Source organism: Copidosoma floridanum, unplaced genomic scaffold (assembly GCF_036245765.1).
Source record: "Copidosoma floridanum isolate Cflo_tuat_1 unplaced genomic scaffold, Cflo_Japanese_pri ptg000020l, whole genome shotgun sequence".
NCBI classification, from domain to species: Eukaryota; Metazoa; Arthropoda; class Insecta; order Hymenoptera; family Encyrtidae; genus Copidosoma; species Copidosoma floridanum.
The window spans coordinates 2,200,443-2,226,113 of record NW_028321897.1 but is presented as its reverse complement, the minus strand read 5'-3'; the positions used below and the strand labels follow the sequence as shown (position 1 = coordinate 2,226,113).

At 34.6% G+C, this 25,671-nt stretch overlaps 2 protein-coding genes across 2 annotated transcripts; both read left to right on the top strand.

Moving 5' to 3' along the window:
• Positions 1–13,000: 13,000 nt before the first annotated feature.
• On the top strand, positions 13,001–18,418 carry LOC106642000 (methylenetetrahydrofolate reductase (NADPH)). The gene is made up of 5 exons (XM_089594006.1): positions 13,001–13,191; positions 14,771–14,997; positions 16,692–16,855; positions 17,965–18,287; positions 18,370–18,418. Exons 1-5 carry the CDS (start codon positions 13,001–13,003, stop codon positions 18,416–18,418), a joined length of 954 nt encoding a protein of 317 aa, XP_089450132.1.
• A 634-nt stretch (positions 18,419–19,052) lies between these two features.
• On the top strand, positions 19,053–24,796 carry Iswi (nucleosome-remodeling ATPase imitation SWI). The gene is made up of 6 exons (XM_014356624.2): positions 19,053–19,961; positions 20,341–20,955; positions 21,051–21,610; positions 21,684–22,305; positions 22,394–22,864; positions 23,079–24,796. Exons 1-6 carry the CDS (start codon positions 19,475–19,477, stop codon positions 23,357–23,359), a joined length of 3,036 nt encoding a protein of 1,011 aa, XP_014212110.2. The 5' UTR covers positions 19,053–19,474; the 3' UTR covers positions 23,360–24,796.
• Positions 24,797–25,671: the final 875 nt, after the last annotated feature.

The following is a 25,671-nucleotide window of genomic DNA, read 5'->3' as shown; positions in this document are numbered from 1 at the left end:
TGCTCGAGAACTCGTCGTCATCAAGTTCGTTCCAAATTTCAATTACAGGGTACGTTTTTTTGTTTTCGGTCGGTCGGTCGTCCCGGTTCCTTTAGCATGTATGATATATAGGTGATTCTGCCGTAAGTGGTCAAATTCGTGTCCAGTAGAGCTCATGCTACTATAATAAACTAAAATTTAATGTTCAAATTGCGTAAAGTTGTGTTGAAAGTGTTAAACTTTCTTGAAAAAAATTTTCAAACTGATGTATTGACTCCTCAACAAGATAATAAAGAAAATATATTAAAAATGTTACTTCTGTACCCTGTCCCAATCTCAATTTCGCACCTAAAAGCTCCTGTTTGGGAAAAAATAGGCTTCTCTGTCATGTCCTCGCACATACGTTGTCAAGTATAGACGTCGTATGTTACATTCATTCCACAATAATACTAATTTTTATCTGTAAGCTAGAGTTTTTATCAAATACCAAATGTCCCACGATTTAAACAAAAAAAACAAAAACGTCGATTATAGCGGGAATCACTGAAAACCACACTGTTGTACTTCATAACACCTTTTACTAGTCACTTTTCTAATCTCACATCATAAAAAAAAAACTTATTAGCCAAATCTGTCAAAAATTGTAATCACTTTAAATGATAGATACTTTAATTTTCAATTTTCGTATGTACAAAAGTTTTGGTCACTTCCGTCGAACCCTGGCCCCAACACTTTGTTACTCATACATATAAGTAAAAATTTTTTCTTGTAAGATAAACGTACCAATTGACGGAACATGTCCCAATTCACGAAACATGAAACTATACATGCTATTATACAACTAATATCACCAAAAAATTATTTTTAAGTAATTAATAGTTAATTTTAATATTTTTAAACTTAAAAGGCTCGATTATTACATTCAATTCAAAGTAAAATAAGTTTCTCTGTATAATGGTTTCATAATAGGGACATAATTAAACATAACCTAACTTATTTAGTTGTCCGTATTATGAAACGAACTTATAAAATGAAATTCAATTTCATTACAACTAATTGGCATGAAATGCAATTGTATCAAAAGAAAATCGTGTCATTTGAGCAACGTACTTCAAGTAACTTAAAATTAGTACCCACAAATTACTTTGTGAAGGAAGTTCCATAATCGGGACATGAATTATGAAACACTGGGACAAGCCTTTTGGTGTTTTTTCATAATGGGGACATATTAGATGTTTCAATTTGATTAGAAAAAAACAGTCTATTTTGCATAAAAATAATATAAAAAAATCATAGTAAGTTACTCAAGTTGGAGCGATTTAAGAAAAACCAAAATCACTAGCACTAAGGCATGTCCGCTTTTTTTAAGACAATACAGAAAAAAAATGCGAAAATTTGTTTCATAATTGGTACTCTTACATTACTGTTTATTGACGGCAGATGTTTTGTACTTAAGCGAAAAATCGCTTATATTGTCACTTCCGTACCCCTCATGCAGTGTTGAAAGTGTCTCTTTTTCTAGCTTTCGTCGGAAACTTGACGTAACTTTTTTTCCAATCTTATTGAGCTAAAACATAAGACACGTGTCTTGGCGTTTGGTCTAATTGATCTTTTTTTGTGAGATACATCGAGGAATATCGATTCCACTTCCAACTGATAACTACCTTACGTCTAAATTTGAGCTTTAAATATTCAATAGAACGCGAGTTATTGAATTTTCAAAAATGGCCAAAAATGACAGTTTTTTGCAAGTTTCGAGAAAACGGCTAAATCGATTAAAGACCACGTGACTTATTTTTTACATCTTAGAATCGCGCTTTTTAGTATTTGGCTTTTTTTGTACGATTTTCAGTTTTTTTTTTCTAGGCGTAAAAAACCTGTTTTGGCCACTTTTACCGTTTTTTGGGGGCCTTAGCTAAACTTTTTAGGTGTTTGAAAGCAGTACTTATAATTTTTTCATTTTTTCAATGGATAGCAAAAAAAGGAAGGCTTCGCTTACCAAATATATAGAGTCCGTAAATATAGGTTAACTCAAAAAGTTGGTTTTTGTACACGGTGCAAGATAAAACAGGTGGTACGAAAGACCATCTCTATGCTTTGTGCGGTCTGTCGCAATTTTATAGCAGTAAGCAGTACCAAGTTCTCCACCAGGTGGATTAGTGTCAAAAAGCTAGTATATATATACATACATACATATTGAAACGGTTACATATATATACACATATATATATATATGAATAAATTCTACATATATATACTACCTTTTCGACACTGATCCTTGATCCATCTGGTGGAAAACTTGGTACTGCTACAAAATTGTAACTCGGCAGAGGTGGTACTTCGTATTTGTACCACCTGTCTTATCTTACACCGTGTTCTTGTACAACCGTTGCATGGAGTATATACATATTGTTCAGCTGTGTACTTACGTATGTATATATTCAAGTTGATACTAGAAGTTAGATATGGTTAATGATTTGTAACGGATCACTGATCACTTTGAATTTAGATATGGTTAGTTCATTTCCTGCATGCTGGGGTCGTAAGAGTGCGTAAGGGCCTCGACTAGTGTGCATTTTGCATTTTACATTTTGTCCGAGGTTCTAATCTCTTTGAAAACTTTTTTTTTTTTTTTTTTTAGAATTGGCTAAAAGAAAAAGAAAAAAAATAAATAAAATTCAAAATGTGTGGCGTGGTGATGTGATGGGGCGTCATTTAGCGTAGAGCAAACGGGAAGTTGGTACGTCACGGGGGGCAAGGCGAAGGGGAAGAATCAAGCAAAATCCACTTCCGTCTCACCTTTTCTCAAGGTCAAAATCTGAAATCCTTGATTTACCCTCGCGCATGACGCGCCTATAGAAGTGTAACTTCAAAAATAAACACTTAGGAACTATATAAATTTTATTTTATTTGTAATACTTATTTAATTTAAAAAAAATAAACAGTAGTTATTTACTATGAAAATATAAATCAAAGTAAGCAACCAACGACTGTTCCTCTCTTCAAAACTATTGATCACTCGCAACAACAAGTTTCAATGTTGTACAAATGGCATTATTTAAGATAGGTTTATAATAAATATCTCCAGTAATAACTTATTTTATTTTGTCATCACTAGTATCTTTAACTTGTACTAAATCATTTACACACTCCATTGTATTAAAAGAAAGTTAAAGATGTACAAATGTTAAAGCAACGGAATGGATAAGCCACTTGGTAAATACAAATACACGTATATGTGTTGTGTATACAATATGAAGTACGAAAAAGACCCACATATAAAAATCGAGTCCCGGCCAGTGCTCTCAGATGTGACTGGCAAACTTGCGGGAAATTCAAATTGGCTATATGGAGCAAGACGCAAAACCCCAGATAACTCGACAACATTTCATACACCATAACTTGATAAATTAATCCTAAGCTATTTAACCCAATAACCCAACGCGCCTAAAGACAGTATCACCAGCTTTACTAATTAATAAAATACAATAAACAATAACGCAAGCGCCAATCCCCGCACAACCCGGGGCGCTTACTAGCCACTTTGTTTATTAATTGAATAAATAAAATAACACAAGCGCCAATCCCCACACAACCCGGAGCACTTACTGGCCGCTTTGATAATTAAAATGATAAATAAAATAACACAAGCGCTAATCCCCACACAACTCGGAGCACTTACTGGCCGCTTTGTATTTAATTGAATAAATAAAATAACACAAGCGCCAATCCCCACACAACCCGGGGCGCTTACTGGCCGCTTTGTTTATTAATTGAATAAATAAAATAACACAAGCGCCAATCACCACACAACCCGGGGCGCTTACTGGCCGCTTTGATAATTAATTGAATGAATAAAATAACACAAGCGCCAATCACCACACAACCCGGAGCGCTTACTGACCGCTTTGTTTTTTAAAATAATAAATAAAATAAAACAAGCGCCAATCACCACACAACCCGGAGCGCTTACTGACCGCTTTGTTTTTTATTATAATAAATAAAATAACACAAGCGCCAATCACCACACAACCCGGGGCGCTTACTGGCCGCTTTGATAATTAATTGAATAAATAAAATAACACAAGCGCCAATCACCACACAACCCGGGGCGCTTACTGGCTGCTTTGATAATTAATTAAATGAATAAAATAACACAAGCGCCAATCACCACACAACCCGGAGCGCTTACTGACCGCTTTGTTTTTTGAAATAATAAATAAAATAACACAAGCGCCAATCACCACACAACCCGGGGCGCTTACTGGCCGCTTTGATACTTAATTGAATAAATAAAATAACACAAGCGCCAATCACCACACAACCCGGAGCGCTTACTGACCGCTTTGTTTTTTAAAATAATAAATAAAATAACACAAGCGCCAATCACCACACAACCCGGGGCGCTTACTGGCCGCTTTGATAATTAATTGAATGAATAAAATAACACAAGCGCCAATCACCACTCAACCCGGAGCGCTTACTGGCCGCTTTGATAATTAATTGAATAAATAAAATAACACAAGCGCCAATCACCACACAACCCGGGGCGCTTACTGGCCGCTTTGATAATTAATTGAATAAATAAAATAACACAAGCGCCAATCACCACACAACCCTGAGCGCTTACTGGCCGCTTTGTTTTTTAAAATAATAAATAAAATAACACAAGCGCCAATCACCACACAACCCGGGGCGCTTACTGGCCGCTTTGATAATTAATTGAATAAATAAAATAACACAAGCGCCAATCACCACACAACCCGGGGCGCTTACTGGCCGCTTTGATAATTAATTGAATAAATAAAATAACACAAGCGCCAATCACCACACAACCTGGGGCGCTTACTGACCGCTTTGTTTTTTAAAATAATAAATAAAATAACACAAGCGCCAATCACCACACAACCTGGAGCGCTTACTGACCGCTTTGTTTTTTAAAATAATAAATAAAATAACACAAGCGCCAATCACCACACAACCCGGGGCGCTTACTGGCCGCTTTGATAATTAATTGAATAAATAAAATAACACAAGCGCCAATCACCACACAACCTGGAGCGCTTACTGACCGCTTTGTTTTTTAAAATAATAAATAAAATAACACAAGCGCCAATCACCACACAACCCGGGGCGCTTACTGGCCGCTTTGATAATTAATCGAATGAATAAAATAACACAAGCGCCAATCACCACACAACCCGGAGCGCTTACTGACCGCTTTGTTTTTTAAAATAATAAATAAAATAACACAAGCGCCAATCACCACACAACCCGGGGCGCTTACTGGCCGCTTTGATAATTAATTGAATGAATAAAATAACACAAGCGCCAATCACCACACAACCCGGAGCGCTTACTGACCGCTTTGTTTTTTAAAATAATAAATAAAATAATACAAGCGCCAATCACCACACAACCCGGGGCGCTTACTGGCCGCTTTGTTTTTTAATATGATAAATAAAATAACACAAGCGCCAATCACCACACATTCCAGAGCGCTAGATGATGATTTTGAAAAGTAATAAAATTTATAAAGTAATAACACGAATGCCCATCACAAAACTATAAAGAGCACTTTCTAGTTGCGTAAAACTTTTTTTATCATTTGATGCTTTCTTCAAACAAACAATGCAACCAGTACGCGCCCTGGGTTGTGTGGTGATTGGCGCTTGTGTTATTTTATTTATTATTTTTAAAAACAAAGCGGTCAGTAAGCGCTCCAGGTTGTGTGGTGATTGGCGCTTGTATTATTTTATTTAATATTTTAAAAAACAAAGCGGCCAGTAAGCGCTCAGGGTTGTGTGGTGATTGGCGCTTGTGTTATTTTATTTATTCAATTAATTATCAAAGCGGCCAGTAAGCGCCCCGGGTTGTGTGGTGATTGGCGCTTGTGTTATTTTATTTATTATTTTAAAAAACAAAGCGGTCAGTAAGCGCTCCGGGTTGTGTGGTGATTGGCGCTTGTGTTATTTTATTTATTCAATTAAGTATCAAAGCGGCCAGTAAGCGCCCCGGGTTGTGTGGTGATTGGCGCTTGTGTTATTTTATTTATTATTTCAAAAAACAAAGCGGTCAGTAAGCGCTCCGGGTTGTGTGGTGATTGGCGCTTGTGTTATTTTATTTATTCAATTAATTATCAAAGCGGCCAGTAAGCGCCCCGGGTTGTGTGGTGATTGGCGCTTGTGTTATTTTATTTATTCAATTAATTATCAAAGCGGCCAGTAAGCGCCCCGGGTTGTGTGGTGATTGGCGCTTGTGTTATTTTATTTATTATTTTAAAAAACAAAGCGGTCAGTAAGCGCCCCGGGTTGTGTGGTGATTGGCGCTTGTGTTATTTTATTTATTATTTTAAAAAACAAAGCGGTCAGTAAGCGCTCCGGGTTGTGTGGTGATTGGCGCTTGTGTTATTTTATTTATTCAATTAAGTATCAAAGCGGCCAGTAAGCGCCCCGGGTTGTGTGGTGATTGGCGCTTGTGTTATTTTATTTATTCAATTAATTATCAAAGCGGCCAGTAAGCGCCCCGGGTTGTGTGGTGATTGGCGCTTGTGTTATTTTATTTATTATTTTAAAAAACAAAGCGGTCAGTAAGCGCCCCGGGTTGTGTGGTGATTGGCGCTTGTGTTATTTTATTTATTATTTTAAAAAACAAAGCGGTCAGTAAGCGCTCCGGGTTGTGTGGTGATTGGCGCTTGTGTTATTTTATTTATTCAATTAAGTATCAAAGCGGCCAGTAAGCGCCCCGGGTTGTGTGGTGATTGGCGCTTGTGTTATTTTATTTATTATTTCAAAAAACAAAGCGGTCAGTAAGCGCTCCGGGTTGTGTGGTGATTGGCGCTTGTGTTATTTTATTCATTTAATTAATTATCAAAGCGGCCAGTAAGCGCCCCGGGTTGTGTGGTGATTGGCGCTTGTGTTATTTTATTTATTCAATTAATTATCAAAGCGGCCAGTAAGCGCCCCGGGTTGTGTGGTGATTGGCGCTTGTGTTATTTTATTTATTATATTAAAAAACAAAGCGGTCAGTAAGCGCTCCGGGTTGTGTGGTGATTGGCGCTTGTTTTATTTTATTTATTATTTTAAAAAACAAAGCGGTCAGTAAGCGCTCCGGGTTGTGTGGTGATTGGCGCTTGTGTTATTTTATTTATTCAATTAATTATCAAGGCGGCCAGTAAGCGCCCCGGGTTGTGTGGGAATTGGCGCTTGCGTTATTGTTTATTGTATTTTATTAATTAGTAATGCTGGTGATACTGTCTTTAGGCGCGTTGGGTTATTGGGTTAAATAGCTTAGGATTAATTTATCAAGTTATGGTGTATGAAATGTTGTCGAGTTATCTGGGGTTTTGCGTCTTGCTCCATATAGCCAATTTGAATTTCCCGCAAGTTTGCCAGTCACATCTGAGAGCACTGGTCCCGGCACAGGACAGGTCCTGTACAGGCACTGGATCTGCCTTACAGTTCTTTTACAGGTAGTCAGGCAAATTTATATGTATAAATATACACACTTACAGGGACTTCTGTAAGTGTATAGAGTAGTGCTAGCTGATGGAACGCGGCTCAGCCGGGGAGGGCGGGGCCGCGGGGAGAGCTACGTGTGACAATGTAATGGTGCAGCCGCGGGCATATATTATATGATGAGTGAGTTAGACAGTTATAGTTGGAGAAATTGGAGAAGGGGGATTTAGTTTTCTATCCCCTACCCCGCGGCCAACGCTCTTGCACGCTACTATACATATACGTTCGGAGAGTTGTAGCCAATCTCAATCACGTTAGAAAGAGAAAGGATATCTTGCACCTATATTACATATATAGTTATGCTCCATCTCTCTTTTCTTATTGTGCGATCAGGGCATACAATAATGCGTCCTTCACGTATAGACCTGTCTTACAGCCTGCTTAGACTCGCAACGAGTTCCAAGTACTAAGTTTCACACTTGAGCATGCTCATGCATGAACGAGTGCCAGCTTAGACTTGAAAACAGGTAAATTCTCGTAATCCAAAATAAAAGAGCTTCGTTACGTATGTTCTAGCACGAAACTTGGCTCATATAAATAATCGAAGCAACCAAGAGCGGTCAGTCAAAATTTAGTAGTTCTCCACAACAGATCGAGCTCTCTACGTAATTCTTGGTGCTCCCCTCGAAATTCAACCAATATTTCTCTGTAGTTGTTTTAATAACGAGTTATTAGGGTAGTCCAAGAAGAAACTGTGCTTCTAGTGTGTACTTAAGAGACCTGGACATCATCTTCGAGGTGTTGTAGAACAAGATTCCCACTAAAAATTTGCCCTGCATCTCAAGAATACTAACCAAGGTAGGAGACGACATAGGACCACTTAAAGGACACCACCAGACTTCCTGAACAGGTAAGTACGCCATGAAAATTTAAGCAGGGCTGAAATGTTATTATAAAGTAAGAGCTGGGGTGCAAATTAAGCAAAAAAATTATACCTGCCACTAATCTGACAAAAGTTAAGGAATCCTACTCGCCTATGAATTGTAGAGATCCAAAGTGTTTTCACAAAGTAGGCTCGCTATGACACTTGGCAAAATGGTGGCAAGTATTTTTTTTGTGGAAAGTCCATTCACTTCAAACTCGATTTTCGAATAGTAAAAAAGGTTCCAATTTTTCCGCCAATATCATTTCTGGAACAATTTTTTATTCTCTATCATGGTGACGACATATATAAGTTTTATACGTTACGAAGTTTTTTTATACCGATGTAACTTGTCACAGCATGGCTAAATCGAGAAAAAAAAATTAGTTCGTGAAATGATCCGAGTATAACGCGAGTGACTATTAGTGACGGTTCCATCGATTCATGTAATTATGTTGCTCACATTATTTCATTCGCTGTCAGTAAACTTTTATACTACAGACTTTGACTTATTTTTAATGAAGTAATTGCGAATATTACCCTTATATTAAATCCATTTACATCTACGTTTGACAACCCAAACATAATAAAACACTGAAAATTATGTTGTCAACCGTGCATTGTGCCAACAAAAGTCCTGAATTACTAACTCTTTTCTTATCATAGGCTCTTTAATCGCTTTCTGTTATCTCCACCGATTACTTCGGTAGTAGCCGACTGAACTACCACCTAGGTTGGCACGCGAGAGACCACGGTTCAATTACCAGTTAGTGTAACTTTTTCGAGCAAGTACTTCTATAAAAATTCACTACGCGGGTATAACGTAAGTGACAGTAAGTGACATCTCCACTAGCTTTATTTTATTAATTACCATTCGTATGATTGAAGATTATATTCAATGTCTTTTCAATAAAAAATCTGTGAACTATGAGTTTATCATGATAATGATTATATTTACCTTCTGTGATTCAAAATATTGAAAAACTCAAAAACACGCAATCAATAATGCAATGTTATGAGTCCTCAAGAGTCCTGAAATTTTGCACATTTCTTTCACCATGGGCTCTGAGATGGCTTTTTTTACCTCCCCAAGGACTTGCACAAAGCGAATAGTACGTGGTTGCGGTGGCTCAACCATAGAGGTATGACTAATAGAGTGGGGGAGTCGACTTAAAACGCGTCCTGTCAGTAGAAAGAGAAGACAAATGAAGTGATCCTCTATGTATAGGTATACTTCCATAGTTTTCATGCTTGTAGGTGGGGTGATGGAAGTAGGTATTTTCATTCTCTATCTTTCTCTTCCAACGAGATATTTACACTTATGCGTTAGGTACTCACTCTTCTACTCTATTAGTAATATCTCTATGGGCGCAACGGTAAAGTTGCAGTTTCGTCGATCTTTGAGGTTAAGCAGCATTTGACGCGGTTAGTACTTGGATGCGTGACCGTTCAAGTCTTGTCATTTCGCCTGTACTGTTGATTTTCGAGAGTAGATTAACTATTTCTCTTACGATTCTTCAACGTGATCATATGTGTGATTGAGTTGGTCCTGGTGTTTATACGTGTTTATACGTATAAATATCTGGTCATAACTCAGGTTTGCACTGTTTGCAATATTTTTTTTTCTAAACGAAAAATATTAATTTTCATTTCACCTCAGATTCAAATCATTTTAATCATTATTTAAGTTCATGTTTTTAAATTTTTTTATGAAGAAAATATTACACGCAAACGCTAGATATTTATCATTAAAAAAAAAAATACCATATTTAATTAATGACCATTAAAATTTTCAGCAAACTTTGTTTGAGGCAAATCTTTCATTCTTCGGAATAGAATCTCCAGCCAAAGCTTCAATAACCATCATAAAGATGCCGATGTACGGTGTGCGTATCATTCTATCTCGTGAACAATGGCTCAACTACATGATATGGTTGTTATCCAATCACGTGCGGTCAAGGCAGGATCTGAATCGCAATTCGGTCTCTGATGATCGTCTGGTTGACAACGTCAGCCAGCTCATTCGCCCCGACCACGAGAATCGCGGCCTGAATCGAGGGCGGTCTATTGAATCGTGCAATCGTGCTGTAGCTAACGAATTCTTGTTTCGGCTTTGCGCACTAGGTACTATTCAAGCAATCCGTCCCACTTTGAGGATGTTGCAACGACGCAGGCGAAGGCTGATGCAAAACTCCTGTCTGCGAAAAGATGAGGTACTTGGTATGATCGTACCTTTTGTACCTAGTCTTCGACGATCGAGTATTCGTTTAAGGTGCTGTCGTGGTCAAAGATTTACCAAATTAACGAATCGTATTGGCTTGGCACTAGTTCTTTTTATTGATAATAATGTCATAGGACTCAGTCTTGGCTATTTTTGTCAGAAATAGTATTTTTATCGCGAAGTTTTGACCTGTATTTATTTATTTATTTCTTTTTTATTAATTTTTTTTAGCAAATTTAGCAAGTAATTATCGATGGATTTTAAGTCAACAAGATTAAAAATCATTCAAAAATTAATCATTGTGAAAACCAGGTTGTTTATACTTCTTTCGGACATGATTTAATATTAAAATATGAGTTTACACTCATAAAAAAATTTACAAAAATTTTTATGCTGAAAGCAATAGTGTAGTTGAAAAGCTGGGACAGTCATTTAATTATTTTTACTGTTTTGTTCGAGTAATTTATTTTGAATTATCAAATATTCAGAAATTACTTTAATTCAATGAAGAAAGAAAAAAAAATTTATCTGCCACATGGGAGGGAAGTACGAATTCACTTACCAGGTATTTTACAGGCAGGACAATCAAGCGTATATTTTCTTCTCCTAATTACCACAATTTTGGTGTAATATATCATTCTGTTTAAAATAAGTAGGAAAATAAAATAAATGTGTGTTAACATTCGCGAAAATAATTTTCTACTTACCAATAATAATTGTAGTTATTTTATAAGTGTATTATTAATAAATTCTAAATTTTTTATAAATTTTAAATATTTTATTACTTAACATGAATTGTCCCTGCCATACTTGTTATAGTTTATTTCTGCATTATACCTTTTTTTTTACTTTATAAATTTGTTTTTTTTTTACGGTTTACGCGTAACTTCCATGATTTTAGTTTAGTTATTCATTGAGTACATTGATATAATCGCACGAAACCTTAGATTATATAGTGTTGGAAAAAAGTTTTAAAAAATGTTTCTTACACATCGCTTAATTCGAAATATCTGCAAACGAAACTTGTGTCGACGTTTTTAGAAAGTCAACGTTACAAAACTGATACATCCATATTTATATAAAAATTGATCTAAAGAGTTCCACAAACATGTCTCAATTTTTAAAAACCTGTACATTTTATACGTATAATATTTCGAAAAAGTAATTCACCTGTACTATAACAGTTTTTAACGTTTATAATAGAGAGTTGACAGACAAAAATTAAAAAAAAAAAAATGAATACTATCGCCCGCTTATGAACAAAGATATTAATGAAAACAGCAATAAACAACTCAAATTTCCATGCTAATGCTTGTGAGCATTTTTTGATGGTATAGTCAGTTTAATCAGTTTTTTATGTTATTTGTTAACATTTAAAATTTGGTATATTTATGTACTCCTAAAACATGCATTGTAACTACTCACGTAATCTTAAGAAAGTTTAACTTTCTACAAAATTTAAGCAACTTCACTCAATTTTGCAGTTTATTTTACAACACTTCTGTTGCAAAGACCAATGTGTTGTTAATAAATAAAATGATTCCCACTTCTTGAAAGACGTGATTTAAAAAAAAATTTGTAGATAAACTTTTTGTCAAAATTGTTAATCATACCATACAGGTTCATCATTCAACAAAATGAAGATTTGAGACTAAAAATAAAACTTAATAACTGTTATTACTAGTTATTAGAACTTAATACTATTTTTTTTTCCCATCCTGAATGACACTGATAATATCTGTAATAATTTACAAGTTATTAAAACTTATTGTCTCAAATCTGGATTTTTGTAAATTGTTACTGTTTATTTGTAATTACTATCATTTTTTGAGAAAAATAGCGATTTAATAAATAATTAAATGAAAGAGATTTTTTCAACTTGAGAAGAACAACAGTTTTACGAATTGCCAGCTGTCCAAGTCTTTTGTTTATGATTTATAAACAAACTGAAAAATGTTGTTATTTTAGAAAAAAATTATGCTCACCAAGGATGATATTATGTACATCTTTACTTTGGGACGTACGTCTTAAGGACAACAATTTTTGACGGCATTGCACCGCAGAAGCAGGTTGTGGTAGGTATATAGTATTGCATCAGTCGAGCTGTCAAAATGTATTTAAAAAATTTAAGAATATTTTCAGTTTCTAAATTAGTTGTCAAACTGACTTTTACTCATCGTTTTCACTTATCACTTTTTTTCCGGTCTAATTACAGAGTTGCATATGCAACATTCCATACTCCGAGCATTACATATTCAATATTTTCAAGAGATAAGTAAGATATATTGTGTCGTACGTATCAGTGACGTAACAAAATATACTGCGTAGTATAGAGTTTTGAACGATAAAGCAAGCACAGCGCAGCTCTTCATTAGTCTTCATTAGTCTAACTTTGACAGCTGATGTGTTAAACCTCGTACAATGCGACATCTTGCCGTTATCCATCCAGATGAAGGTAAAAACAGCCTCCCTACAAAAATACCAGAAAAATCACTCAAAAGTTATGCTCGACCCATAAATTTGGGGAAGCTGATTAAACAAAAGTTTGATAACAAAGAAAAGTTTTGGAGTTTCGAACTGGTTCCTACTAATGACACAAATGTGTACAAAAGGTACATGCTTTTATAATCTAACTTTTGCCAATCCCGTGCATATCCATACCAGAGGCATTTATATTATATTCACCGCCATATACACACTTATCAATTTTTTATTAACCACAAGCAATCCCCTCCAACAATATGCGGTATTACACACAGAGCGTATCATTTTTAATATTTGTCTTAACGTGTCTTGTAGAAATCCTCTAAATGCTTGTACGGATGAGTAACGTCTTATTTAATTACTTACATCATAAAAAATAATAGTGATTTGTTGACGATGTTTTTTTGTGCAGTACAAAAATATCTAAAATGATCTTATTCAATTGTACATTAATAAGTAACTTTAATGAAGGATCTCAAGGGTTGCCTCGGTGCATACAAAATTAATTAAAAAGTGTAAAAAAACTCATAAGGGTTATGTTTTCACTATGTTTGGAATATAAAACTATGTGCTCATTGTCATTATTTTCGAAGGCTATCATAAAAAATAAATAAAATAAAAAAAGTGTGGAAAAAACGTAGAAATCGGCTAGAAAATAACTCAGGTAATGACGAATTGTTCTTGCTGCTCCAATTTTTAGTTAAGCATTGTATTTTGACAGTAAAAAGGGCACATATTTCCTACAACAGATTAGTACAATAGACGTCTTAAAGAAAAAATTGAGCCCTGTTTAAACTATTTTTGATAAAATTGAGTGCAAAATTTTTCATGAAACAGCTTAGATCTTTTCATAAATAAATATAATTTCTCAAAAACTAGTAAATTTTTTAACAAAAATTTTCCTGTAGGTTAAAGGTTATGTGATACATATTCCATTAGAATTTTGAGATTCTAGAATTTTTCCTTTTGGAGTAAGAAATACATCCAATTTTTGAAAATTTAGAAAGTTTTTTGCAATTATTTAAATACATGATAAACGATACTCAATCAAAAAAAGCTTAAAATAACCGGTCCTTAGACTATAGAAAAACTCAAAAAATGAATCAACTACAGTTTTAAAGTTATTTGCAAAAAACTCCAATGCTCATAATTTTTCATACAAAAACGACTATTTAACGATGTTCTGTTAGTAGCAGCAGCTTGAGGAAATACTAGGGGTGTAGTGCTTACTAAAAGATCATTTTGTTTTTACCAACTGCTTTTTAAAACGAATTTGTTCCACCGTTTGTCATAATTCTGCATGTCTGTGTATCTTTTTAAAAAATAATGAGAATTGAGAAAAAATATACAACAGAAAAAATCAACTGTTTTTTTTTCAAGAAAAAAAAATACCACTCACATTGCCGCTTACGATTTTAAAATTTTTATTTTTTTTTCTATGTATTTAATATTATATACCGTGGTACAGTACTAATATTCGATTTTTTTATCATTTGCTAAGGATTTAATGACCTTACGATATTTGTTTTTAATTACGACATGTACTATTAACATTTCAAGTGATGTACGTATAAATCATGTTTTTTAATAATGTAGTTATTAAAAAAAATAAACTTTGAAAGATTAGGTTGTGGGAACGAGCCTCTTTAAAAATAATTTTAAAATTTCGATAGGTGAGGTATATCTCACTAACTTAGTTTTAAAAAGTTTTTTTAAGGAAACTCAGGAATTTTCGCCACTTTTCTATTCACTAACTTGGCACATAGATTTGACTAATGGTGTCAAGCAATTTCCTGCTTTGAAATGTGCCGAATATTTACCTCCAAATACTTTGATGCACTGTGCAGCTAAAGGCTTAAAAACTGCTGATTTGGAAATAATACTCAACCGAGCACTTAACCTTGGCATTAATAATATTTTTTCTCTACAAGGAGGTAAGGCCTGTTTACTGATATTTTTTTTTTTTTTTTACTTATAAATACATTAAAAAAAGTTTACAAAATTTGAAAATATTGTCATGTAGGATCTTTGATTGCAAAATATAATAAAATAAGTCATACACTGTGAGGGATGAAAGTGTAAGTTTAGAAAAGTTAAGAGTCGTATGCAAAACAGGTATAATCATAGGCGGAAAAACGCATTTTTTTATTTTATTTTATTCTCATTTTTCGAATATACACGATCAACCAACTATTAATGCTGAATAAAATGATAAAAATTGTTAAAAAATTAAGAAAATTATTTTCAAGTTATCAAAGAAATTATATTTCCTTATGTAACAAGATGCATCCGAAAAAATTTACTAACTTTTAAAAATAATACCTACACTCGAATAATATTTTTTCAACTATTTTTGTAGCAAAAACGATATGTTGATATGGTAATATAAATAAAAATTTTCACTTTTACTGTATCTTTGTTTTATTTGGTATCATAATTATTTCAATAAAAAAATCTTTTGTCGGCGTATTTCCGTTTATTAAAATATTTGAATTTGTCGTATCAGAGTCTGCTGGTATTAAAATAGCGAATAACGAAACTGAAAAATGGAGGCGCCACCCACCTTTGCATACACAATCAATACAGTTTTTATCGTTTTCCTTTCTCAGCATATAAGTACACTCACCACAAATAAGAACATTAGCCAGAGTACTATATTTAGATTCTAAATTTTATGAAACACAGTGGTATCATGTTATCTCAATATGTGATTTTTCGCCCATTACAAAGCTATCTTTATATTAGGAAGCAAAAATATAATTACTGTTTTAACCAAACTGTGCCGAAGTACAAGAAAAGTTACAATATCAGGTCTGGTTGTGTATTAACAAATTAGTTTACACAATTGTAATATGTTAGCTTATGAAAATATAAATTTATTTAATAAAATTCTTTTTTTTTAAATACAGTGTTTGTCAATATTTAGCCGGCACTTATACAAACTCAAGTTAATAAGTTATTAATTTAAACATTGATTGTTCTTACGGGTATCCTTCTATTTAAAAGTTTTTTAACAGCAATATTTTAATTTTAGAAAATGTACATTATTTAGAAAATGCTCAGCTCTTGTTTTCATCAAAATTTTTTTTATATTTTTACAGTTTAGTAATTTAAATTTAATACACAAACGTTCTTAAAATTTAGAAGTTTGCATTTAAGTATCAATAAAAAAAATATAAATTTTATAAAAACATGTATCGGAGTTATGATAATTTTGGTTTGAAATTTATCTTTAAACGGTACTTTTAAACTTAATGAACTGAGTTAATAAAATCTTTGCACATTTACTTAAGTTTATGAAATTTAGTATGAATTTTACTTTTTTTGTATCTTATCATAATTTCAGAAACAAAATTACGAAAATAAATAAAAAATAAATTATTATAAGAAATGTTATTGAACTTCAGAATTTTTTTTAACAGTATATAAAATCGTTTATGAATTTTAATAAGCATTAGAACTATTTCATTTTCAGTTGAGCTCGTATTAAATATAAAATAGTAAACTATTTTAAGTAACTTCATTATAAAACTTCAGGTACATGTGTCTCTTAAATATCTCTTAGGTTTAAGAATTTTTTTTTAACAGTGTAGATTGTTTCACCAAAAATAGTTTTATGATTTTATAGATGGAGATGCTGATAACGGCGATTTTTTGTATGCATCGGATTTAGTCAAATACATTCGTAAACATTTTGATCAGAAATTCAGCATATATTGTGTTGCTGGATATCCTGAAATGCATCCCAAGTCACTGTCAAAGGAAATCGAACTTCATCAATTGAAGGCCAAGGTTTTCTTTATTTTAAAATGTTTTTGAGACATCCTAAACTAACTAATGTATAACTTTTACTATTCGAGATTTTAATAATGCGATGTTAAAACTCAAGTAATTTAGTGTTAACAAGTTGGTTTTACTATTTTATGCTCATTTCTATTCGTTGCTTCCTTTTTTTTTTTCTAACAAATTTTATCAGTTATTATTTTTTCGTGAAAATTGAATCAAAAAACCTAGTTTTATTCCCTTATTAAATCACGGCTACAAATCGTTTTTATGAAATAAAAACTGGGCTTTATTTAACGCTCATCATTAATTATTCACTAATTTAACTTTCGCATAGGTTCTCAGCAACAAGTTTCGTGCCAAATTCACATGTAATTCTGGGATTATTTTAACATAACGCGCATACTATTATGGGAATTCAATTTAGTTTTTCTTATAGATTTTAACCTGTTCAAAACGATTTTTTAGAGTAACTTGCCGTGCAATTTACACATTACTTTTTATCAAAAAATTAATAACAATTTACAAATTATAAACTTCTGCATTAGTATCAAAGAGTAGTTTCGTACGTTTTAAGATTATTTTTAGAAGTAAATATTTTATTACATAAAATAAAAGTATATAGCTGTATACCTAAACCAAAAAAAGCCTGTCTGGCGCTGGGGCCAGTGTACATGCATGTTATATACACAGGTAGAAAAACACCATAAACATGCAGGCGTTTTTTAGTTGTATCACTTGTACTTATCCCGATTCTGTGAAATGGCACTTTTAGCAGACTTTGAACTGTAACCAAATAAGTAACGTCTCGTCAAAACTTCAAGAGAATCTGATAGACATCGATTTCTTGAGGAACTTTTTAAATGTATACTTATGGGTATAGACTATCAAGTTTTGGATACCGATTCAAAAACCTGCTTTATTAACTGTAGTTATTTATAAAAACTAGTCAACAAATTTTATGTATTTTTTGGCTTAACTGATCAAGTTTAAAAAATTTGTCTTTTTCAAAAAATATATTAACCATACTCAGTTTCATAACAAATTATGACTTTTGATTTGATGTATTGAATGCATATCCTAACTACTGACAATAAATTTTTCGATACGTTGTACAGGTAGATGCAGGCGCTGATTTTATTATAACACAAATGGTTTTTGAATTTCGACTATTTATCGACTTTCTGAGAGATTGCCGAGATATAGGAATTGCCGTACCAATCATCCCAGGAATATATCCTTTTACCAGTGTAAAAGCATTAAACAAAATGTCAAAAATTTGTCAAGTAAAAATTCCTCAGTGGTTAGAAGAATCGTTGAAGCCAATATCAGGTGACGTAGAAACTGTTAATAAACTTGGCATAGATTTAAGTCTAAAAATAATAAGAGAGATTTCAGAAAGACAATCTTCATGCTTTTTTCATCTATTTTGTTTGAACAGGTAATATTGTTTTCTAAGTATTTTTGTGTTCCATGGTGCTTAAATGTATAAATTTACATGCAATTCTAGTTTTTTTTTTCAGATCAGATTCGTCAATCGAAATTTTGCGTCAGTTACAAAAGAAATTGTAAAATATGTACGATTGAAATATCATTAACAATTATTAATGGATTTGTAATTCATAACTCAAATAAAAAAGTATACTATTACTGAAAAGTTATTAAATAAATTAAATAAACGAAAAAACTATGGCTTGAAAATTTCCATAAAAATACGTTGCCAATAAATGCTAGTATAGTTGAGAGAAAACAAGTTTTTAATATGTAAGTAAGACTACTAAGCCGAAATAAAGCATTTTAAACAATGCTAACTATGAAGTAAGTCCCTGGATCAATAAAAAAATCGGAAGTAAAAATTAACAGACAATAAGTTTAGTATACATAATGAATGACTGTCAGTTCTATTGAGTTATTTGCAAAAAGCGTTTCATTGTTATAGTGCGGTTTGTAATATTCGTTCGATTCATTCGTTTCTTTGCCATTCTATTCGATTCAAAAATTCATTTGCCACCCTATTAATAAATGAACGAATCTTGAAGCATACTACTTTGTTATAAATGATATGTATATATACACATCCACAAAAATTAACGAAGGGAAACAGAAACGGAACAAAAATGAAACGATAGAAACAATTGATTGGAACACGTCCCACACGGATCGACCTACAATGCAAACGTACCTTATTCATTCAAGAGCGATCGAGAGTCGACCATCGTAGCATCAGTAGTGTTGGTACAAACAGTTGCGTTACTCGTAAACCGTACACACAAGCTTGTTTAAAAGATCATCATCCTCTCATGCACCGGGACAACGTCCCAAGTACTGTCTACCTCCTTCCAGAGGTCAGGTGAAGATCATAGAACAGTAAATTAGAACGAGCCCAAGCCACCTGCTGGGCCTCGACGCCGATCCGTCCATCGGCTTGCTCGGCTCGCCACGGCCAGGCAAGGCGTCCGAGCGTCCGTGCCGTGTGATTTTTGAGGCTAAGGTCAGTCATCACGCACGTCGTTGAGCGGGAAAACTTAGGTTGCAGTCGTTGCAGCTGCAATCATACCCGTAGCGGCTGCAGGCGAGCAAGTAGACTGTGGTAAGACAAGCGCGAACATAACAACAACCATCGTCAGGATGTCCAAGGCAGAGGAGAACGGGAGCGACGCCGGGGAGAATTCGAATGACTCGTCGGCGGAGACGTCGTCGTCGCGCGGTGGCGGCGACTTCGAGACGAAGATCGAGACCGACCGGAGCAAGCGCTTTGACTTTCTGCTCAAGCAGACCGAGATATTCTCGCACTTCATGACGAATTCCAACAAGGACAAGACCAGTCCGCTTAAGATAAAACCGGGCAGGCCCAGGAAGACCCCTGCGGCCCTGACCCCCGCGGACAAGTTGCAGGCCGAGGGCGACCACCGGCACAGCAAGACTGAGCAGGAAGAGGACGAGGAGCTGTTGGCCGCGGCGTCGGACGTCGCGGCTCCCGTTACTCGCTTCGAATCCTCGCCGACGTACATTAAGTCGGGCGAGCTCAGGGACTACCAGGTCAGGGGCCTCAACTGGATGATTTCGCTCTATGAGAACGGCATCAACGGCATTCTCGCCGACGAGATGGGTCTTGGTAAGTCAACTTACCTTCCCATCCCAGATGTACTTACCTATTTAGATAAAAGGGAAATTGAATTGCACAATTACCTGCTGTCCAGTTTAAAGGCAATAAACTCGTACAAGTTTTGATTTACTTTGAAGAATATTAAGAATTTTAATCCCTTAACTGTTTTTCTTTTTTTTTTGACGCAACAGAATATAAATTTTTATTGCATTTGTGCTTTTTTTAATGCTTGTGTTATCAAAGACTTCATTAAATTGATTCCTCTTTTGAAATCATTATTTATGTCAAGCTATAAAGTTGGAGTTAATTACTTGGAAAATATACTACGTTTTGCGTACAAATATTAGGTTTTGAGAGGATTAATCTTTTGTGGTGTTATTTTCTACAGGTAAAACTCTGCAAACGATATCACTTCTGGGTTACATGAAGCATTTTAGAAATATAAACGGACCTCACATTGTTGTTGTTCCAAAAACAACTTTAAAAAATTGGGAAAACGAATTTAAAAAATGGTGTCCTTCTCTCAAAACGGTCACCCTCATTGGCGACTCCGACACCAGAAGTGCTTTTATCCGGGACATTATGTTACCTGGCGAATGGGATGTGTGCATAACGTCGTATGAAATGGTCTTGAGAGAAAAATGGGTTTTTAAAAAGTTCAACTGGCGTTACATGGTGGTTGACGAAGCTCACAGATTGAAAAATGAAAAGTCCAAACTGTCCGAAATTCTGAGAGAGTGCAAAACTGCAAACAGACTTTTGCTCACTGGTACTCCTCTGCAAAATAATCTCCATGAACTGTGGTCTCTACTCAACTTTTTGCTGCCCGATGTCTTCAATAGTTCTGAAGATTTCGACTCATGGTTCAATACCAACAACTTCATGGGAGATAATGCTCTCATCGAGAGATTACATGCAGTCCTTCGACCGTTCTTACTGCGAAGATTGAAATCTGAGGTGGAAAAAGCATTGAAGCCCAAAAAAGAAATCAAGGTTTATGTTGGTTAGTATTAAGTAATTTTTCTTACGATGATAATGCATTGAAAAAAAACAAAAACTATTCAATCAGTTACATCACAATTCAACATTGTCGTTTAGGTTTGAGTAAAATGCAGCGTGAATGGTACACAAAAGTTCTGATGAAAGACATTGACGTCGTCAATGGTGCTGGTAAAATTGAAAAAATGCGGCTGCAGAACATCCTCATGCAGCTTCGCAAGTGTTGTAACCACCCTTATCTCTTTGACGGAGCCGAGCCTGGGCCTCCTTACACCACGGACGAGCACCTCGTCTACAACTGCGGCAAACTTGTCATCCTCGACAAATTGCTGCCCAAGCTACAGGAGCAAGAGTCACGTGTACTGATTTTCAGCCAAATGACACGTATGATGGACATTCTAGAAGACTATTGTCACTGGCGAGGCTATCAGTATTGTCGCCTGGACGGCAACACGGCTCATGAGGACCGTCAGAGACAGATCAATGAGTACAATGCAGAAGACAGTACGAAATTCATTTTCATGTTATCCACGCGTGCCGGTGGGTTAGGTATTAATCTCGCCACCGCCGACGTTGTTATCATTTATGATTCGGACTGGAACCCGCAAATGGATCTGCAGGCTATGGATCGTGCGCATCGTATTGGACAGAAAAAACAGGTGAGTTTCAAAGATTGACCATGTAATATTAAGAGTTTGAATAGTCTAATTTTTTACTTTTTAAAATCCGCAGGTGCGCGTTTTTAGAATGATCACCGAAAACACTGTCGAGGAAAAAATCGTTGAGCGAGCTGAGGTCAAACTGCGACTTGACAAGCTCGTCATCCAGCAAGGTCGTCTGATCGATGCCAAACAAAATGCTCTTAATAAAGACGAAATGTTGAACATCATTCGTCATGGTGCGAACGAAGTGTTCGCCTCCAAAGATAGCGCCATAACCGACGAGGATATCGATACGATCTTGCACAAGGGTGAAGTCAAGACGCAAGAGATAAAGGAAAAGCTAGAGAGCATGGGTGAGTCGTCGCTGCGTAACTTCACCGTTGACGCAAACACGGACTCGGTCTATCAGTTCGAGGGTCAGGATTACAGGGAGAAACAAAAGATTTTGGGGATTGGACACTGGATCGAGCCACCGAAGCGTGAGCGTAAAGCTAACTATGCTGTGGATGCATACTTCCGTGAGGCGCTTCGCGTTTCTGAGCCAAAAGCTCCAAAGGCTCCCAGGCCACCCAAGCAACCCATTGTTCAGGACTTTCAGTTCTTCCCGCCGAGGCTGTTTGAGCTTCTGGATCAGGAGATCTACTTTTTCAGACAGACAGTTGGCTATAAAGTACCTAAGAATCCTGAATTAGGTGCGATTTCATGGGACTACTTACTTTTTCTGATGTTTGTGCCTCATATTTTTGTTTATATCTGGTTTTTTTTAAATATTTACAATAGGTTCAGAAGCTGCTAAAATGCAGAAAGAAGAACAGAAAAAGATTGATGAAGCCCAGCCTCTAGCAGATGAAGAACTGGCTGAAAAGGATAAATTACTTACTCAAGGCTTTACCAACTGGACGAAACGTGATTTCAACCAGTTTATCAAAGCCAACGAAAAGTATGGCAGAGACGATATCGAGAACATTGCCAAGGAAGTTGAAGGTAAGACGCCAGAGGAAGTAATGGAATATTCAGCCGTTTTTTGGGAACGTTGCCACGAGCTCCAAGATATCGATCGTGTTATGGCCCAGATTGAACGTGGCGAGGCTAAGATTCAACGTCGAGCTGGTATTAAAAAAGCTCTAGATGCCAAGATGGCAAGGTATCGTGCACCATTCCATCAGCTGAGAATAGCATACGGCACGAACAAAGGAAAAAACTATACAGAGGAGGAGGACAGATTCTTAGTTTGCATGCTACATAAATTAGGTAAGTCATATACTTTTTTGAATCACAAATTTACTACTTGGTTACTTTCGCTATTATTGATTTATGTTTTTCCATGGTGAACATTTAATAAATTTGTCATTGCAATACACAAAATTTAACCTTTAACTCACGAGTAAATGTACATTGGGATTAAATCAATAAAAATTGATACGTGTAAAATCAAATATCAGAAATGTTTTAATTTATTATTCAGGTTTCGACAAAGAGAATGTATATGAAGAACTGAGAGCTACCGTCAGATCAGCCCCACAATTTCGTTTTGACTGGTTCGTCAAATCTCGCACAGCTCTGGAGCTGCAACGTAGGTGTAATACCCTCATCACGCTGATAGAGCGTGAAAATCAGGAACTAGAGGAGCGCGAGAGGCAAGAGCGCAAAAAGAAGGGTGGCGGTGGCAATGCCAGCACGAAACCGTCTTCCAAACGCAAGGTTGAAAATCTGCCTGCTCCTCAGCCTAGAAAAAAGAAGAAGTAAACTGATACAACTAATGGTGTGCTAATAGATCTTGTCGAGTTTATATTTAAGTCGAATGAATGCTTTATAGAATTGCGATTGTATGTGTCTTTTTTAACATGAATGTGGGTACTTGATTCTACTTTTTTTCTAATAAGTACTTGATATTAATGGTTTGTGTTTATTTTAGTTTGTTAACATTGTCATGATTTATTCATTGAAGTAAAAAAACTTTTAACGTTTTTCTAAATGCGTTACGAAAAATTTCGTAACTATCACTTTGCCGTTAACAATTGAGATTTTTTGTTTAATACCAGCATGAAAATTATACTTTTCAGTTTTAGTCGCCATGTACTCTATCAAAATATTTTTATCTACCATTTTAAGAAAATTCTGTTTATTATCATCATTTTCCTAATTTATGACAACAGAGAACTTTTGTTAATGATACTTTATGTTAAAAGCTCAAGCAAGCTAATAAAACTGGCCATAGACTGTCCGTTAGTTGGTAAATAAAGATTATAAAGACTGTGGAGATGAACACAAAACATTAATTTTAATGGAAAAATACCTAATTTTGTATTAATATTCTATACTTAAGTGTAAATTTATTACTTTGAATTGTAGTTAAAAGACAATATGATCAAGATACACGTAGGACAATTGCCGACTGAGAATTTTTTAAATGATTGAACACCAAGCTGGTTGTTTTTTCTGGTTGTTTGATCACAAGTCATGGTACAATTATTTTATTCACACTTGCACTATGTGTAAAACTAAAAGTTTGCTGAATAAAAAGTAAGAAGCAGTAACATGCACCATGCTACTTATATTAATTTTAGATAGGAATAAAATGAAGCCTTATGTAGCTAAAAAAATTGAGCAATGATAGTGTAATGAAAAAATTTTAATATTTATCACGTTAATTTTTTTTTAAATCAATTATGAAACAGTGTTTATAAAATATTGTGAGGCAAAATAATATTATATTGTAAATCATAAAACAAAGTTAATTAAAATTAACCTGTCAATTTTTTTTACTTGCTACATAAGAGATAAATCATGTTCCACGAATAAGAAGTAAATAAATTATAAGTTAAGTAAGTCGTAAAAATTTGAAAACTGCATTGATTTTATTTCCAACTATTATTACTTTTAGTTTAAAGTGCCGAATGAGTTGTTTCGAAATGATCGATTACAAAAAAACACATTGGTTTATTATTTTATTAGAACGACACTTGTAAATAAAAAACATGACTTTTATTTGTTATTCATAAGAAAAGCGATGCCTGTTAATTAAATTCAGAATTAAAGTCCGTGGTATTCTTTACTGTGCATTGAACAAGTCGTTATGAGTTGGTTCATCTATTCAATCACAATTTCCATGAATTGTCAACAAACATGTGTGCTGAAAATTTGTAAAATAAATTAAATTTTAATAAAAAAACCAAACAACGACATTCATCGTTTTCCTCTGAATTATGAAATGATACACTTAATAAATTAGGTTCACCTGCACTACGTTGTGTTCACAATTACAACAATGCGACAATGAGACCACAGCGACATGTAACATGGTGGGAGGGATTTTGCAATGATTTTTGAGTCACTTTTGCCTGACTTGCTTCGGGCAGCTTGAAGGAAAAAAAAAAGTCTGGCGAACTGGTACCGGGGGGTAGGCAACCCTCATTTCTTGAGTGAGTGTCCCAAGTAAACATTTTAAATATAATACAAGAGGGGTCCAAGTGATACCCATTGAGACCAAAAATGTACATATATACGCTTGTGAAAACATGTACCTAAATCGATTATCCCCACGCAACTTAACATTCAATTGAGATGAAAGGTTTACAGCTTCATTTTTCATCACTTGTCAGTTTCAAATTTAGGAAAATGTGTTAAAGGGTAACAAATTTCCAGCCCCAGGATGGTTAAGCTGTAAAAAATAAAAATCTGTATTTTACCAGTAATTTTTTAATTTGACATTTTAAACCCACACACAGTAGAGACAAACTGTAGATTTAAATAAATACAACATTTTAACACTTAAGTATAGGAATCCAAACAAAAAGTTTCTTAATGTCCCTAGAGGAAAAAAGCAAATATTCAAAAATTAAAAAAGCTTGAAAAGCTATTGTTCCAAGACCAGCTTCATGCTTTGAAAATCGAACGAAACTTGAAAAATTTAGATTGTGGAATAAGTTACTCGGTTTAAAAAAAATAAATAAATCAATAAAAAAGTGACAGTAACCATGCGATTGGGTATTAGTACACGACATGTGTAAATATTTTATGATCTTATGGTTTAATTAAATATAATTGAAGTTAAAATT